General features: G+C 41.5%; 1 protein-coding gene across 3 annotated transcripts in view; it reads left to right on the top strand.

Moving 5' to 3' along the window:
* REPS2 (RALBP1 associated Eps domain containing 2) overlaps positions 1-20,144 on the top strand; it is a 224,437-nt gene that overhangs the window by 167,229 nt on the left and 37,064 nt on the right. For all 3 annotated transcript variants that reach the window (XM_077482206.1, XM_077482205.1, XM_077482204.1), the window contains exon 17: positions 19,129-19,212. In XM_077482206.1, the coding sequence (XP_077338332.1) occupies positions 19,129-19,212 (84 nt within the window). The remainder of the gene's footprint in view (positions 1-19,128; positions 19,213-20,144) is intronic.

The raw sequence follows: 20,144 nt of genomic DNA on the forward strand, positions 1-20,144 counted from the left end.
TGGGGAGGGGGAGTGGGTACCTGGTTTTGACAGGTACCAGCTCCCACTTCTGGGTAGGATCACCATGGCGATCTCAGAGTATTTCCACCCCCTCCTTCTTCCCCCCGCTGCCTTCTGGGACACACGTAGGTCTCAGAAGACACTGGGACCATTTAGAAAGCCTAGCTCGAATCACGCATGTGCAGTAGGAAAGGCAATACACTCACATCCTCTAAGATCATCTAGTGTTCCCGTCTGTCAACAATCAAGCCTGCATAGTCAAAAAAACATCCAAAAGTATACCCTTTGACCAGCATCCCCCCAAGGCAAAAGATACTTGTAAGAGTCGCATACGTTGCTTTGTAAAAAAAGGTAATGATTTATTAACAATACCCTTCCAAATGCTAGTGATGGTGCCTCTGACTTTTTCCAAAATAATACAATGGATATAAATGCATAAAATAATGTGCTGGATAGAAACGTCCTTTGTGCCCCTTTAGGAACCAAGTCTTCAACCAACCCCATGGGGTAGACTGGAATGATTAAAGGGACTGGTATTAATAAAAGTTCCTGCAAAGTGTGTGTAACCCCTGACCAGATAGTTTGCACTTCCCCACAATGTCAAAAGATGTGGTCAAAGTCTGCTGGTGGAGCTGTACATTTCCAGCATTCTGCCGAAGTGGACCCATAGATAGAGGCTAGCCTAGCTAGAGTGTAACATATTCTATGCACCAGTTTAAATTGGATGAGGCGATCCCTAGCTGACTGTATATATAAGGGCTCCTGCGCTGTATATAGAGAATAGAAAGCTAAATTCTATCCGACAGGGTGCTGCAAACACTTTATGAGTTGGCTCTCATCTAAATATAAATAAGTAAAAAAATGGTGTTGCGCTCCCAGATAGCGCAAAACGACTACTGAATACACAACTTATATCTTACAAACAGATATCGTGAATATAATAGTGTAATTAATAGTGTAAATAAAGGCTAAGAGCAAAAAAAACAAAGTGCATATGTGCATAACATATCTAGATATTGAGATCAAGAGCAAATAAAGTAAAGTGCATAGATATAAAAATTAGATCTAAAAATAATAAAGGGGTAATTCATGTATCAACGACAATGGTGCTGTGGTAAAACGGTGATCCACAAAAATAAAGTGCTAAAGTGCATATAGCAAAGCAGCTTCAAAACCAATTGCGTTTTAATCAAAGTGACCAATAGATAGACCAATCGTGAATGATGTAGTGAAATATCACAACCAGATACAAATAAGTAGTGCAGTTGTGTGTTCACAGTGCCAAGCCAACTCTCTCCGTTTGGGTGATCTCCATGTGTTAATACCAGGTAATTACCTTACTGCTGTAAGGTATACAGCAAAAATAGCCTCTAGCAGGGAACACTTGAATTTAGGAGAGAAACAACGGAGCTTCTCACTTCTCTAGCGTCACCGTCATCCATCAAATTCCTCCATGGATAATGTCGGCATATGTACTCAAGGAATAGGTACTCAAGGAATAGGAATAGAAGTGAGAAGCTCCCTTGTTTCTCTCCTGAATTCAAGTGTTCCCTGCTAGAGGCTATTTTTGCTGTATACCTTACAGCAGTAAGGTAATTACCTGGTATTAACACGTGGAGATCTCCCAAACGGAGAGAGTTGGCTTGGCACTGTGAACACACAACTGCACTACTTATTTGTATCTGGTTGTGATATTTCACTACATCATTCACGATTGGTCTATCTATTGGTCACTTTGATTAAAACGCAATTGGTTTTGAAGCTGCTTTGCTATATGCACTTTAGCACTTTATTTTTGTGGATCACCGTTTTACCACAGCACCATTGTCGTTGATACATGAATTACCCGTTTATTATTTTTAGATCTAATTTTTATATCTAGATATGTTATGCATGTATGCACTTTACTTTATTTGCTCTTGATCTCAATATCTAGATATGTTATGCACATATGCACTTTGTTTTATTTGCTCTTAGCCTTTATTTACACTATTATTTACACTATTATATTTACAATATCTGTTTGTAAGATATAAGTTGTGTATTCAGTAGTCGTTTTGCGCTATCTGGGAGCGCAACACCATTTTTTTACTTATTTATATTTAGATGAGAGCCAACTCATAAAGTGTTTGCAGCACCCTGTCGGATAGAATTTAGCTTTCTATTCTCTATATATAAGGTATACAGCAAAAATAGCCTCTAGCAGGGAACAATTGAATTCAGGAGAGAAACAAGGGAGCTTCTCACTTCTCTAGCGTCACCGTCATCCATCAAATTCCTCCATGGATAATGTCGGGATATGTACTCAAGGAATAGGAATAGGAATAGATAGAGTCCACCATAGTGTAGTAGATTTAAATAATGCCAAGTTTATTTAAACAACATCAAACTACTCACAAAACTTGGGGAGGACAGAGTGCACAGCAAACAAGCCAACGAGCGTACCGCTCGGGAGGAGACGTCACTTCCGGTATCCAAAGATCCCTAGCTGACACCAGTGTCTTTTGAAAAGGAGGCTTCCAAATGTCATCCCAGTCTTCTCCCTGAAAACTTGAAATAAGTTGCATCTAAACATCTCTACATTTATTAAGAGCCTTCGGCCGCACTGTAAATAATTCTTTAAACATTACATACATATGCTTAACCAAAGAGTCATCATGTAAAAGGAACTCCAATGCCTATGGCCAAAGGTCTAGAGTAGCAGAGCTAAACAGAGACCCAAAGGTAAATAGGTACCAGTTTGGCAACTGGAATCTGACCTTGAGTTGATCAAATGTCCATTTCTCCCCCCCCCCCTCCACAATAATCTGTACTCTTTTGATTCCAACCCCTGCCCAGATGACCGGGTCCAGAATGTCACCAAAATGGGGGAGACAGAGAAGACGAGGAGATGGAAGTTATTCCAGGGTGCATGGTCGCTGCTACTTTATCCCACATTCCTATAGTTATTCTCATGGAACCTGTTATGAGTGACTGCACCCGGGAGCCTCTGTACACTAAATTAGATAGTCCTTCATAAGATCCAGTGATAGCCTCCTCTAATACTGTTCGTCCCTCAACAGTCATCGCCTTGCATTTGCCCCGCCGGGAAGTATTTATAGAGGTCAGGCAATTGATCCTATGATGGGTTTCATAAAAAAGAGCTAGAGGCTATCGATGTGCTTAAAGTAAGTCCGTGGGACCCATATCGGAAAATAACGATTTTAATTTCAAGAAAATTCACTCTTTTAATTAATGGCAGTGGTAAATATCACCAGGCCTCCAACCTACACTTAACCATGGGAATCAAAGGTAGTAAATTTAGTGACATATAATCCCCTACCCTAAATGATATCTGCATGCCCAGATAAGTAAATCTGGATACTCACAATTAGGAATAGCAGGATCAACGTGTTCTTGCGTCCCAGCATCAGTTGACATTACACTTGACATAATCTACTTGACTTTGAGACCTGAAAACTGTGCAAACGTCTTTAAAATATCAAAGACCACTCGTAAAGATGGACCTGGATCTTTCAAAAAAAGTAACATGTCATCCGCATAGAGGGCAGTACATTCACGGATTCCACCAAGCTCGAGTGCCCGAACCTCCGGAGAGGCACGCAAAGAAATTGCCAGAGGTTCGTTCATAAGAGTGAACAGGGAGAAAGACAGAGACCTTGTTTGGTCAATGTCCTCTTCTCCCCAGCAGGGAGAAGTAAAGAACTTGATTATCTAAACAGTGTTGAAACAGTGAGCGGAGTCTGGGAACTAATAGGGCCAAATGTTGTCTATAGAACATAGAAAAAATATAGAAAATGTTCAGATTAAAGAATTCATCACCTGTAACTCCTCACAGATTGTATATCTTATGTGAGGCCCATGTGGATTACTTTACGTGGGAAGGACTAAGAGATTATTAAAAGTCCGTATAGCAGAGCATTTGGATAATATAAGGAAAGGTTTCCAGTACCATAGTGTATCACTATACTTTAAAGAGAAACACAGTAAGGATCCCTCTCTGCTACAAGTGGGATAGATGTGATTCACCCCTCTTGGAGGGGGTCCAATAGGGTTAGAGACTTATCCCAAAGGGAAACTCGCTGGATTTTCCTGATGAAGAGTTTGCCTCCTAGAGGGTTAAACCTAGAATTAGATTTAAATAGTTTTATCAATAATTTTTGATTCGATATAGATTGATGCGATTCGGCACTATAAGATAAATATCAGCTGTTTTATATATTTTGCACCTCTAATTTGATATGGGGCATTCACTATGATTGACGGTTCTGTTCTGTTTTTTTTTTTTACCTCATCTCTCCTAGAGTCTGGGTTTTTTATGAATTTTGTGAAATTTAATTATTAATGCGTTTTTCTTATGCAAATTTTTATGTGATGTTTACACATTTATATTTTTAAAAGCTTCTTCAAAATGATAGTAGTCTAGACTTTTATGTTTATTATCGATTATATGAACCCTCATTGTGCTGAGATAGGGTTACCGATTGAGGGAATGTATAAATGAGATTAGTTAGGCATTGGTGCATGTAGGGGGTAGAACCAATTTCTCATGCGAGGGGAACCTACCAGTGGACCTTTTCTCGCTAGTCATGTGAGAGAGACCTATATAAAATTTTGACATCAACGTACTAACTTCTGAGGTCCTATAGAAGTTCATAAGGTTACCTGACAGGAACACTAGGCTAATTTTTGTGTAAGGTCTAGGTCACTGTGAATCCTTATTGGGCAGATTTTACTGCTAAAACTCCTCCATGCATATGTATTATATTGCTTTTTTTAGTGTCTATTTTAATAGAGATTTTGCCCATCCATTTATTTTATATATATATATATATATATATTTTTTATAATTTTTTTACTGTTTGTTTCTATCTGGTTAGTAGTATTACCATATATTAACATTAATTTACACCAAATTAGTTATAAATTAATATGGTGTGCCATGATGCTCTTCTACATAGTGTTCAATTTTTATGATTTTTATATTGTACACACCATCACTTTAAGAGTAAAGGTGTTATGGCTTAGATATTCTCCATTTGAATTGAAATCAAGTTGTGATTACTTTGATGGAAAATGTTGGCCCATTCACCAGCTGTGCTGTGACTAATATCATTTCCGCTTGGAGTAATGCGGCCGTGGGGACATGGAGTGTGCGCGCACGCAATTTGACGTAGTATAATGCGCGTGCGCAGATTATATTTGGCGGTTTTCGCACGCGGGTGCGCAGATGACATGTGGCACGTTAAGCGTGTGTAGATTAAGTCAACATATGCGTGCACGGAGTGATTTTGGTATAATGTGCGTGCCCGAGCTATACGTTGTATAGCGGGTGTGGGTGTTTAACAACCACATGCGTGCGCGGATTTATCTTTGCCTAACATGCGCGCGTGCGTGAAGTATGTTGACTATAAAATAACTGATCGATGGGTTGTGTAGCCAATCCCATGAGGAAGTCTTAATGACGAAACATGTCAGGGCGCAGCTACAGGACAATCAATTTTACTGACATGAGATCCCACTCAACTGAGAAGCTACACTGCTGCTGAAAGCTGGAACCTAGGAGTAGGTGAGAGATTAAGCTTGAGCGCACACTTCTGGTCCGCCGAGGCCGCAGTACACTACTGAACCATTGGCTTTTGTTTGCTGTGTGTTACTCTAAAGGATTTTTTCCACTATGTGAAATGTGAGTGCAATTATTGGAGTGTTGGTGTGATTTAATAAACTGGTTGTAACGTTATCACGCTATGTGGAGCACTTATTTATTTTTTTCACATATGGAGTCACCTTGTTGAGTAAATACGTGCTGTCAGGCTACTGGATGCTATTGCTATTTTTTACACTTTTATTTCTAGACCTCTAGGATGCCTACCTCCACATCCCAATCATCTTGTCTTTCCATAAATATCTGAAGTTTTCAGTTGGACTTGCAATTCAGAAGCCATCCATTTGGTCCTTGCACATCCCAGAGGACTTTCATGGGGGTCTTCATTGTTATTCTAGCCCCCCTCAGGGAGGTGGGCCTCCATGTCCATCATTATCTGGACGATATTTAGTTTCTGGCCAGGGACAGGGACAGAGACCAAATTCTCACACACTTTCCAGAGATTTGGTTGGATTATCAACTTTGAGAAAAGTCAACTTTCTCCTGCTCAGCAGATAATATACCTGGGAGCACACTTTAATACCACCAATGCCTTAGTGTCTCTTCCATCCTAAAAAAAAAAAATCAGGTCATCAAAAACCTCAAACAAAAATTGTAGGGGCAGACACTTTTCTCCTGTCAGCATCCCCATTCCTCAACCTGCTGGATACGATGTCGGCCTACTGGGCACAATGTCAGCCTTTATACCAATGACCCCATGGTCCCACTGACATCTACGTCAGTTTCAGAATATCATTTTTGGCTCAATGGAGGAAACAATACCTAGAACAATTATTCAAGGTTGCATGAAGAAGAGTCTGTGTTGGTGGATGAAGAGGGAATTCTTACGGAATTCACCTCCCTTAGGTCCATTAAACTGGATCACAATTACATCAGATGCCAGCAAGAGCGTTTGGGGCACTTGCATGTAGGACAACAGGGTCTAGGGTAGATGGAAGTTTCCAACCAAGGGCATGGTCTTGAATGTCCTTGAGATTCAAGGAGCATTTTCAGCTCTGACAGCCATGCAGTACAAAATCGAGGGGAAACTGATCCCTTTGCAAATAGGCAACAGAGCGGCAGTCTCTTACATCTAACACCTTACATCTAACACCAGGGAGGTACAAGCAGCAGCACACTTTTGGAAGAGGTGACGCCTAAAGTGTCTTGGGCGGAACACCACCTGCAGACCTGAGAGAAGCATGCCTCAGGGCAGATTGAAGATTCAAGCAGTTAGTGATATATCTAAACCAATTTCTGCACCCCGTTGTGGAGGGGATGGATGCATTGGTCTTTCCTTGGAACTGCAGTCTGACTTTTGCTTTTCTTCCACTTTCTCTCGTAATGATATTCCTGTCGAGGCTTGTGAGACAGGGCACCTCTGTCATCACCAGTCTACCTTCTTGACCTTGCTTGCACTGGTTTGCCTTGGTAATTTATATCGGTGTCCAGAGGCCAGTACCTTTTCCAGTGGTTCTGCTTCTGTTGTCACCAAGAGTTCAAGCACCCAAACCTGCTCAGAATAAATCTGCAAGCATGGGTGTTAAGAAGGGGAGGTTGGAGGTCTTAGGCTGCTCCTCATGTGTAATATCAGCTCTGTAAAAATTAAGTAAGTCTTCTACTTACAACATTTACACAAAGATCTAAGCGAATCTGCCACCTAAGTTTACTGAAAGTCCAAGTAGCAGCAATTTTGGCGTTTAGAAAATTGAGGTGGGTGGAAGAACCTTTAATCATCTAGTTTCTCAGAGCAGTGCTGAAAATTCAACCACCCAGGAAAAGAGTCTTCCCCCAATGGGATCTGTTGCTACTTCTGTATTTTTTTTGGAGAAGTTATCGCCCTGCTTATCTTAGTATCATCTGCAAATACAGAGATTGAACTGTTTATACCATTTTCCAGGTCAATTATGAACAAATTAAATAGGATTGGTGCCAGCACAGAACCCTTGGGGACACCACTTTCCACCCCTGATCATTCTAAGTACCCCCCATTTATCACTACTCTCTGAACTTGCACTTGTTTTCAATCCATGTACTCACCCTATGGTCCATGCCAATGGACCTTACTTTGTACAGTAAACATTTATGGGGAACTGTCTCAAATGCTTTTGCAAAATCCAAATACACCATGTCTATGGGCCTTCCTTTATCTGGATGACAGCTCACCTCCTCATAGAAGGTTAATAGATTGGTTTTGCAGGAACAATTCTTCATGAATCCATGCTGATTACTGCTAATGATACAGTTTTCTTTACTAAAATCTTGTATATAGTCCCTTATCATCCATTCCAGGAGCTTTCATACTATTAATGTTAGGCTAACTGGTCTGTAATTCCCAGGGATGTATTTTGGCCCTTTTTTTAATATTGGTGCTACATTGGCTTTTCTCCAATCAGCTGGTACCATTCCTGTTAGTAGACTGTCAATAAAAATTAGGAACAACGGTCTGGCAATTAATTGACAAAGTTCCCTAAGGAACCTTTGGTGCAAGCCATCTGGTCGCGGTAACTTATTAATGTTGAGATTTCCAAGTCTATCTCTAATTATGTCCTCTGTTAGCCATGAGGGTGCTTTCTGTGATGTGGCATGACGATAAACACTGCAGTTTTGGTTACTGAACCCCCCCCCCCCCAATTTCTTTGTGAAGACTGAGGAGAAGAATAAATTCAATGCCATCTCCCCATCCTTTGTAATCAGATTTCCTTCCTCATTTTTATGGGTCCAATAGGGTCTGTCCTCCCTGATATCCTGATAATGAAAGTTATTTTTCAAGCATCACCCACCCTGTCCACTAGTTATTTATCACAGGTATGCTACCAAAATGAAAAATTGCTTTTCTGGTGCCCATCCATGGCAGCATACATGCCCACCCTCAGTATGTAACAGTACAGAGAAAGCGGGGGGCCTTGACTGCTCTTTTTTCCTGCTATTCACTGGTCCCCATGGAGTGGTTAGAGCCGAAGCAGGTATGCTGCCATGGATGGGCACCAGGAGAGGAAAATTACAGTAAGCATATGAAACAATTTTCTGTTTTTCCATCAAATGCTGTGATAAAGGAAACCCAATATACAATTTGTCTAGCTTCTGACAAGTGTGATACAACACTCCCTTTAAGTATAATCCAGTAATTCATGGATGATATAGCAATAAGATCAAGGATAAGCAATCTGAAATGTTTCTGGATTGTATGCAAAATGATATAAAATGACAGACTGGAATAAAAGATTTTGTACATCACATTGTCATTCACAAGATTTTCCACTAGATGGCACCTTAAGGTCATACCAAGCCCAAGCAGATGCGTTACATTCAAGCAAGGAGAAGTATGTCTGGTTTAGTATTGTTTCTCTGCATCGTATGTCAAAAATCAACAAGATTTCCATATAAAATAGTCTGAGGTTAATTTTGGCCCTTCATTATCTGAATTTGCTTGTAATGTATTCCTTCAAATAGCCTAGCTCTTAGATATAAATCTAAGGTCTTTTACATAAAGAGGAGCATACTTGGGTTTGGTTCAGTTTAAATTATGTATAATTTTTCATTTTATATGTTTAAACTATTACTGTTGTAACTGTTTTTTAAGTTCTATAATAAAGAAAATATATTCTTTGTATCAAATACAGTGATTTGTTGAACAACACTTCCAGCATCTTACCGTAATAACTGTTTCTGTCAAGTAACTGTTGAGATGAGATTTGCCACACAAGGAAGTGCATGGTTTCAGTGAGTCAGCTGACTCTTGAACCTAGTATAAACGATGAGATTATTGGACAAATGATCGTCTGTTTTGTTTTGTTTTTTTGCACGCTAGTCTTCATATCAAAAATGAAGAGGTTACTAAAGTACAAAAATTCTCATGCGACAGAATACAAATTTGGAAGTGATGTCATGTATTGTATTGTATTGTATTTTTGAATGAAAACTGTACCGATTGAACGAAAATCGTACGATCTAGTATCATACGAAAAAAGTTGACGTGTGTGTCCCTTCAGATAATTTTGGACGAAAGCCGTGTACTAACGATCAGATTATCGTATGATCGTTTGAAAAACAATTTATTGTATGATTGTCTGATTGTGTGTATGGGTCTTAAGACTTATATTAAGAGAAAGAGCAGCAAAGCAGAACCTTTTGTATAGCACTGCAAAGGAAGAATCAGAGCTTGAGTATGTAATGGGCAAACTAAAACCTATACATAGAAACAGGGTCTTTAAAACATTAAAGGGATTCTAAAGCCTAAAAATGTATTACCTTATGCGTTCCTTGGCATTGACACAGGAAGCGTGGCTTGAGATTGAGCCCGCAGGTGTGCCGTGATAGGAAGTGGCTTCCTATGGTGGCACATTGAGAAGGGGAGGAGCCAGCCGCAGCGGCAGGGGGCCATAGAAGTGTAGGATCAGGGTCACTCTGTTCAATTACATTGCACAGAGCAGGTATATAAACCTGTTTGTAATATATAAAAAAAACTTTACAATCACTTTAACACTTAATAGTAAAATTACATACATCACGCTAATATTTTTACATGCTAAAAAAAAAAAGAAAGAAAGAAAAGACTATACATTTCTTTTCAGGATAATTCATACCACCAGTCCACACACCAATACATGTGTGTATTGTGTAGGGGCATTACGGGGAGATGTTAATCATTCATTGTTTTGTTCATTGCATTGTTTTACTTTTTTACTTTACTGAAAATTACATTTCATTCAAGTCTGTGCTTCTTGGAACATTGGGACGCTATATGGCTATATTTAGAAATGCAAACATGCTGCATTTTATGCAATGCACTTCACTACAATGTGTGGTTATGGTTTGACAGGACACACAAAGAAAATTGACTCCTATGTGCCCTTGTTTTTAGCCCACGTTAATCTACGCAGATCAACGCAGTTCAAAAAATATGGCATAAACTAATATAAACTACAGGTCAAAGTACAGTCTGTGAAATACTAAAACTGCCTAGGAATCATGAATTATAAAGTATGTAAATGTATACAAACCTTGCAAATCAGAATTTGTTGAAATATAATAATTGAAACTCCCATTGATTTGCCTTAAGATGCCTTAAGATTCTACAAACAATACACCATAATGACAATGTAAAAGAAGTTTGTTTGAAATCTTTGCAAATTTATTTAAAATAAAAACAAAAAAAATCCCATGTACATAGGTATTCACAGCCTGGGCCATGACACTCAAAATTGAGCTCAGGTGCATCCTGCTTCCACTGAAAATCCTTGAGATGATTCTACAACTTGATTGGCGTCCACCTGTGGTAAATTCAGTTGATTGGACAAGATTCTGAAAGGCAACACTTGTCTATGTAAGGTCCCACTGTTAACAGTGCATGTCAGAGCACAAACCAAGCCATGAAGTCAAAAGAATTGTCTGTAGACCTCAAAGAAAGAATTGTATTGAGGCACAGATCTGGGAAAGGGTACAGAAAAATCTGCAGCATTGAAGGTCCCAGTGAGCAAAGTGGCCTCCATCATTCATAAATGGAAGACGTTTGGAACTACCCAGACTCTTCCTAGAGCAGGCCGCCTGGCCAAACTGAGCGATTGGGGGAGAAGGGCCTTAGTCAGGTAGGTGACCAAGAACCTAATGGTCACTCTGACAGAGCTCCATCATTTCTCTGTGGAGAGAGGAGACCCTCCCTGCAGCACTCCACCAATCAGGCCGGTATAATAGTGTCCAGACAGAAGCCACTCCTCAGTAAAAGGCACATGACAGCCCGCCTGGAGTTTGCCAAAAGGCACCTTAAGGGCTCTCAGACCATGAGAAACAAAATTCTCTCATCTGATGAAACAAAGATTGAACTCTTTGGCTTGAAGAGGAAACCAGGCACCACTCATCACCTGGCCAATACCATCCCTACAGTGAAGCATAGTGGTGGAAGCATTATGCTGTGGGAATGTTTTTCAGCGGCAGGAACTGGAAGAATAGTCAGGATTGAGGCAAAGATTAATGCACCAATGTAAAGAGACATCTTTGATGAAAACCTGCTCCAGTGCACTCTGGACCTCAGACTGGGGCGAAGGTTCATCTTCCAAAAGAACATTGACTCTAAGCACACAGCCAAGATAACAAAGGAGTGGCTACGGGACAACTCTGTGATTGTCCTTGAGTAGACCAGCCAGAGCCCAGACTTGAACACGATTGAACATCTCTGTAGAGTTATGAAAATGGCTACGTGTCGATGCTCCCCATCCAACCTGGTAGAGCGTGAATGAATGAAATACTTGTATAGCGCACAATGCGAACTGAATCGCCTCTAGCTTGAGAGGTCCTGCAAAGAAGAATGGGAGAAACTTCCAAAAATAGGTGTGCCAAGCTTGTAGCATCATACTCCAAATGACTTGAGGCAGTATTTGGTGCCAAAGGTGCTTCAACAAAGTATTGAGCAAAGTCTGTGAATACTTATGTACATGAGATTTTATTTTTAATAAATATGCAAATATTTTAAACAAACTTCTTTCACGTTGTCATTATGGGGTATTGTTTGTAGAATTTTAAGGAAAATAATGAGTTTAATCCATTTTGGAATAAGGCTGTAACATAACAAAATGTGGAAAAAGTGAAGTGCTGTAAATACTTTCCGGGTGCACTGTAAATTTGAAGATGTAACACCAATCATCCAAGTGGCTTCTTCAAATCAAATGTGTGTCAGGAACACACACCATCATTTATAGCAACACAGGTAGTAACTCACCTCAATCCAATCACCATGATGTCAACAAGCGTGTCAAGGCAGATGTTTCCAAGAACATAACACAAGGTTGTTGATTTACTAAAACTGGAGAGTGCAAAATCTAATGCAGCCTTGAATGGTAGCCAATCAGCTTCTAACTTCAGTTTGTTCACTTAGGCTTGGACAAATAAACATGGGAGCAGAGCTGCTCCAGATTTTGCCCTCTCCAATTTTAGTAAATCAACCCCTTTGTGTTTGAGATAGTTGGCTGAAAGTGTCAAATCACCATTGTAAAGATGTTAAAACAACATCATATAATGTTAGGGGTGTAACTACACATCATAGGGCCCATAGCACAATATTGATGGGGGATCTCCAGATAACTGTTTCTGCAGCACCTGGCAGTGTCAACTGTGGCAATACTGTCAATGATCTTATTCAAGGACAGTAGTTAGTACACCACTAGGAACCAGTGCTTTGGATAAAAGTTAAGTTGTAGTAGTAATAACATTATTATATTATTTTATATTATGACAAAATGCTTACTATTCTCGCGCACAGTTACTAATAAACTATAATACAAACTTATTTAAACTCTAGTTTCTTACATTTTTTTTTTTTTTTTTTGTCAGAACTACGCACCTCAGTTGTTCTAGAAGAGTTTTTAGTCTAGGAGAAACCTTGGGATTTATGACTGCATTAGGTTACATTTAGTCACAAAGTAAAAGGGCCTGGCAGGAGAAAAGCAGCTTTAAAAACGCACCTAAAGCTGTATTTGACAAAAGTGCCTAATGTGATTGTAGCCGTATTGGTGCAATTGTGACAGAGAAAATTGAGTACTGTCTTTTTTTATTTGCACCAACATACAATTTTTCAGGACAAGCTTACTAATTTACAAATTTTTAAGCAGAATGTAAAAACAAAAAACAAAACAAAAAAAAAACACACATCTCTAAGGGAAAGGAGAGAAAAAAAACACATACAAATCAATGCCAATAAAGATAACAGCAGAGTTAGTGAGATAAGACAGAGGGAGAGCTATGGAATGGGGGGGGGGGGGGGTTGCTAGTCACAGAGGGGATTACCTATTTTCCGGCCACTTAGGTTCAGTCATGTGATCCTGCTCCCCTGTGTCAGCCAGCACTGATGCAGAGGAGAGGAGGGAGCGTCAACAACAAATGGGCCATTAAAGCATTGCTATCCATTGTCAGAGAACTCTCTTGGCACTGGCTCACACAAGGGAGATCACGTGATCGGAGCCACCTGAAAATAGGTAAGTATACAGTAAGTAGACAGTGAGCTGCACATTTTGGACAGTGCGGATACCTAGTTTGCAGGAAGTGTGAAAGAGACCATTTATATCAAACTGCCATCCCTAAATAGGAATTGGGACCACAGACACAATCCGCTGCACACATATCCGTGGGGTAACAATATTCATAGCAGCCCACGACTGCTATGGGGCCCGGAGTGGGGGCCCATTAGGGAGGCTGTTTAGGAAACTTCAAGCTTTTTTGCATAGAAAGGCTGAAGTCTGACCTTGGGATTGTCATCACTGTCATCACAAGTCAGAGGACCCCCCCCCCCCCCCCATACAAACAGATGCATTTACTTGGCCAACTTATCAGTGTAGATTTAGGCTCTATGCACACATCAGATAAAAACGCTTGTTTTACAGGCGTTTGACTTTTTTTCTGCCTCTGAATGTCCCTCTGTTACAGGTGTTAAAGGCAGGAGCGTTTAAATCAAAATGAACCTAAATTGCACCTAAATTGCAAAAGAGAGCAGCATTTGGGCAAAAAAAAAAACAATGTGCCCAAATGCAAGACACGTTTAGTGCTTAGGCTTTCATTCATTTCAATGGCCAGAATATATTTAAAATCAAACCAATAAAATGAATGAATGTCCAAACAATTGAGGCACTTTTATTGAGTACTCTCTGTGATACTTTTTTTATTTGCACCAACATACAATTTTTCAGGACAAGCTACCGGGGTATGTCCCCTTCTTAAAGGTCCAAGCAGTACTGATTTACAAATTTTTAAGCAGAATGCAAAAAAAAAAAAAACGTGCACACACACACATCTCTGAGGGAAAGGAAAGAAAAAAAAAACACCACATACAAATCAATGGCAATAAAGATAACAGCAGAGTTAGTGAGATAAGACAGAGGGAGAGCTATGGAATGGAGGGGGGGGGGGGGGTTGCTAGTCACAGAGGGGGTTGTAAAACTTTAGTATAATGGGTAAGGAAACCTATATCTAAATTCAGGCCATAATTTTTTGTGTCAAAAAGAATTATCATTCTTAGTTCAAAGGTTTTCCTTTCCTGGATAGTGCTGAAATTCCCTTTAAGAACTAAAACATTGAGGTCTTCTATAGTGGGGTCCGGTTGTGAGAAGTGATGTCCCACAGGTGTGCATAAACTGTCTTCTATATGTTCCTTGATGGTATGTCTGTGTAAATTCATTGTCGCTTGCAACTTCTGTCCTGTTCCTGCAAACTAGGTGTCCACACTGCCCAAAATGTGCAGCTCACTGTCTACTTACTGTATACTTTCCTATTTTCAGGCGGCTCCGGTCACGTGATCTCCCTTATGTGAGCCAGTGCCGAGAGAGTTCTCTGACAATGGATAGTAATGCTTTAATGGCCCTTCTGTTGTTGACGTTCCCTCCTCTCCCCTGCATCAGTGCTGGCTGACACAGGGGAGCAGGATCACATGACTGAACCAAAGTGGCCAGAAAATTCTGAACACTACCATGGGGGACATGCAACAATAAAAAAAAAGGAAAAGTATTTATACCTACACAAAATTGTCAGCTCTCCCTAACAACTCTAATGCCACGTACACACAATCGGACTATCCGGCAGACTTAGTCCGGTGGACAAACCGCCGGACTTTGAAGCGGAGTTCCTCCGGACTTTCTGAACGAGCGGACCTGCCCACACATGACTGGACTTTTCTGGCGGACTAGGTGCGGAGGACAAATCGCCGGACTATGGCGGAAGTCCGTCGGACTTTTGAAATTAACGGACTTGCCCACACAGAGAGGAAAGTCCGTTCATTTTGAAGGCGGCTCCAGGTAGATGGGACTAGCGAAGGAAGTCAATGTCACTGCCTTTGGTGGTGAGATTGACACCTCGCTGGCCCCGTCACCTTGTATAGACTTAAAGGGGAAGCCCTACGCTGAAAAAATGGGGTGGGGTCCCCCCAAAGCCCATATCAGACCCTTATCCGAGCACACAGCCAGGCCAGTCAGGAAAGGGGGTGGGGACGAGCGAGTGGTGCTCTTCTTCTCTTCTTCCTTGAGATGTTGACTCAACGCTCTCTCTGGCCGCAATGACAGGGACGCGTTGTGCAGTGACTTATATAGGGACAGGGGGCGGGTTCACCGGGTGATGTCACATAGTGACCCCGCCCCTTCTAATGATGTCACAGTCCCAGAGGACATCATAAGGGGCCGGGTCACCATGTGACATCACCCGGTGACCCCACCCCTTGCCCCTATATAAGTCACCGCACAACGTGTCTCTGTCATTGTGGCCAGAGAGAGCGTTGAGTCAACATCTCAAGGAAGAGAAGGCGGCGACAGCAACAGAAGACTGAGCCACCGCTAGTAAAAGAGCTGGACGAAGAAAGCAGAGGCCCGGCAAGAAGACCCGAAGAGTGGGACAAGAGCTCCTAAGTCGGAAGAAGAGGCGGCGGTGACAGAAGACCGGGCCACCGCTAGTAAAAGAGCTGGCAGACGATAGCGGTGGCCCAGCAAGAGGAACCAAAGAGGGGGACAAGACCCCCGAAGTCGGAAGAAGATCCCCGGCGGCGGCGGCGACGAAGCAGAAAGCCTGGCTCCTCTGGTAGTAAAAGAGCTAGCAGAAGATAGCGGAGGAGTCCAGCGAGAAGACCCCCCAATACGGAAGACCACCGGAGCTGTGCAATAAATCATTTTTTATGTATTGTGTTTTTTTCTTTATACTTTTTTTCACCAGGTGAATGGGTAGGGGTACATGGTACCCCAATACTCATTCACATAGAGTGGAGGGTCGGTATCTGAGGGCCCCCTTATTAAAGGTGCTGCCGGATTCAAAATAAGCCCCCCGCCAGCAGACCCCGACAACCAACGGCCAGGGTTGTCGGGAAGAGGCCCTTGTCCTCATCAACATGGGGACAAGGTGCTTTGGGGTGAGGGGCCGCAGGGCCCCCCTTCCCCAAAGCACCCCCCAATGTTGAAGGCACGTGGCCTGGTATGGCTCAGGAGGGGGGGCGCTGGCTCGCCTCCACCCCCCTTTCCTGACCGGCCGGGCTGCGTGCTCGGATAAGGGTCTGATATGGACTTTGGGGGGGACCCCCACGCTGTTTTTTGGTTTAGGGCTTCCCCCTTAAGTCCATACCAGGTGACAGGGCACCGAAGGAGGCGACATTGACTTCCTTCGCTAGTTCCGTCTACCTGGAGCCGCATTGAAAATAAACGGACTTTCCTCCGTGTGTGGGCAAGTCCGTTCATTTCAAAAGTCCAGCGGACTAGCGCACAGACGGCCAGATTGTCCGGCGTACAATTTTGAGCCAAAACTTCTTTCTAATTCCGCCAGACTTTTGGAAAGAAAAAGTCAGGCGGAGCCCACACACGGGCGGATTGTCCGGCAGACTCTGGTCCTCCAGATAGTCTGATTGTGTTTACGTGGCATAACACACACTGATATTTACAGTGGTGTGAAAAAGTGTTTGCCCCCTTCCTCATTTCCTGTTCCTTTGCATGTTTGTCACACTTAAGTGTTTCGGAACATCAAACCAATTTAAACAATAGTCAAGGACAACACAAGTAAACACAAAATGCAATTTGTAAATGAAGATGTTTATTATTAAAGGTGAAAAAAAATCCAAACCATCATGGTCCTGTGTGAAAAAGTGATTGCCCCCTAAACCTAATAACTGGTTGGGCCACCCTTAGCAGCAACAACTGCAACCAAGCGTTTGCGATAACGTACAATGAGGCTTTTACAGCGTCCTGGAGGAATTTTGGCCCACTCATCTTTGCAGAATTGTCCTAATTCAGTTACATTAGAGGGTTTTCGAGCATGAACGGCCTTTTTAAGGTCATACCACAACATCTCAATAGGATTCAGGTCAGGACTTTGGCTAGGCCACTCCAAAGTCTTCATTTTGTTTTTCTTCAGCCATTCGGTGGTGGACTTGCTGGTGTGTTTAGGATCATTGTCCTGCTGCAGAACCCAAGTTCATTTCAGCTTGAGTACACGAACAGATGGTCGGACATTCTCCTTCAGGATCTCTTGGTAGACAGCAGAATTCATAGTTCCTTTTATCACGGCAAGTCTTCCAGGTCCTGAAGCAGCAAAACAGCCCCAGACCATCACACTACCACCACCATATTTTACTGTTGGTATAATGTTCTTTTTATGAAATGCAGTGTTCCTTCTACGCCAGATATACTTGGACACACACCTTCCAAAGTGTTCCACTTTTGTCTCATCGGTCCACAGAATGTTGTCCCAAAAGTCTTGGGGATCATCAAGATGTGTTGTGGAGAAATTGAGACGAGCTTTGATGTTCTTTTTGCTCAGCAGTGGTTTTCTCCTTGGAACTCTGCCATGCAGGCCATTTTTGCCCAGTCTTTTCCTGATGGTGGAGGCATGAACGCTGACCTTAACTGAGGCAAGTGAGGCCTGCAGTTCCTTGGACGTTGTTGTGGGGTCTTTTGTGACCTCTTGGATGAGTCGTCGCTGCGCTCTTGGGGTAATTTTGGGTGGCCGGCCACTCCTGGGAAGGTTCACCACTGTTCCATGTCTTCGCCATTTGTGGATAATGGCTCTCGCTGTGGTTCGCTGGATTCCCAAAGCTTTGGAAATGGCTTTATAACCCTTTCCAGACTGATAGATCTCAATTACTTTCTTTCTCAATTGTTCCTGAATTTCTTTGGGTCTCGGCATGATGTGTAGCTTTTAAGGATCTTCTGGTGGACCTTACTGTGTGAAGCAGCTCCTATTTAAGTGATGCCTTGATTGTGAACAGGTGTGGCAATAATCAGGCCTGGGTGTGGCTAGAGAAATTGAACTCAGGTGTGGACAACCACAGTTATAGTATGTTTTAACAAGGGGGGGCAATCACTTTTTCACACATGGCCATGATGGTTTGGATTTTTTTTCACCTTTAATAATAAACACCTTCATTTACAAATTGCATTTTGTGTTTACTTGTGTTGTCCTTGACTATTGTTTAAATTGGTTTGATGTTCCGAAACACTTAAGTGTGACAAACATGCAAAGGAACAGGAAATGAGGAAGGGGGCAAACACTTTTTCACACCACTGTACAACTGGTGTGAGCCCACCCGTTTATAGAAAAGTGACTTGTTTTTTTCTTTTCTTCAAATTGTTGCTGATCAGAGCAAGGGATGTTCACCGTTATAGGTTCTTCATTAAAATGTTTAGGACATTTCTTCATGGCTTCCAGGATTATTGTGGCAGGTTTTTTTTTTAGCCATTCGGTATACACTGTATACAGTATATGTATTTGCTCCTTTTTTTTTTGTATATCACTTTACGTTCACATCAGTCCCTTCCCCTGAAGGAACCTACTATTTAATATACCTAGCACAGTTACAGAAACCACTCCAATTTGGCTGGAAGCCATTTCACCTACCAGTGTGTTCTTGTAGCATCATTTCCACAGCATCACAGTATTTCTTTGAGTAAATTTTAAATCTTTTATTGCATTTTTAATTGTACATTCCTGCTAGTAAGTTTGCCTTTGAAGCCAAATGTGATTTGTTTTCACAGAGTGACCGAGCCGCGGAGATTGAATTACATCCACAGACAAATAAAATCTTGCCGCAGACAGAGGAGAGCAGTCCTGCCAAAAAAGTAGGTTTTTGGAAACTATCGGTCATATTTGCTTTACATTGCTAATACCATCTACTGTTACATAAAATTCTCCTTAAAGTGGACCTTTCAGTAACAAGTCTGACTAAATCCCTGACATGTCAAAATATGCAAAAGCAATAGAAATTTTCAAAAAAGCCCTACCATTTTATTATTAAAAAGCCATCCTTTATCTCAGTTATTTTAAAGCCTCTTTCACACTGATGCCTAAAAATGCAAAATTTTTAAGCATACAGTTTTTTTTTTTTTTTTACTGATATAAGGGCAGCCCGTTGATTTTAAGGTGCCTGTACACAAAGCAATGAAACACGCACTACCTATAGATGAGTTTAAAATAAAAATACAAAAATCTTTGTTGCTGACCAGTATTTTTCACCCATATGACACATCCAAAAAAAAAAGCTAGAGGAATTTTTATGTGTGTGTGTGCTCGTGTGAATATGCACATTTACTCTAATTGCCCATCCTTGCATTTTTATATGCAGGTATTTTCTGGCAGGAAATCTCATGTTCAAACATTAGCAACGTATGCAAGTACTCTAAATAAGTGTTTCTCAACTCCGGTCCTCAAGGTGCCCCAACAGGTCATGTTTTCAGGCTTTCCATTATTTTGCACAGGTGATTTGATCAGTTTCACTGCCTTTAGTAATTACCACAGCCATTTCATCTGAGGGAAATCCTGAAAACATGACCTGTTGGGGCACCTTGAGGACTGGAGTTGAGAAATACTGCTCTAAATGACCGCCTAGGTTGAGATGTCTGATGCAGGCTGGAGTAACCCTAGTCTCCTCACCCCCCAGTGATCAGACTACAAGGTTGTAACTTAATGTAACTTATGTTATAATGTTAGGTAGAATCCTAAAGACTGTTACTGCTGCAGTTCATTGCCAAACTGTACCTTGTTTAAGAGGAAA

This window comes from Lithobates pipiens, unplaced genomic scaffold, assembly GCF_037356315.1.
Source record: "Lithobates pipiens isolate NorthernLeopardFrog02 unplaced genomic scaffold, aLitPip1_a1.2 Scaffold_16, whole genome shotgun sequence".
In the NCBI taxonomy this organism is placed as follows: Eukaryota; Metazoa; Chordata; class Amphibia; order Anura; family Ranidae; genus Lithobates; species Lithobates pipiens.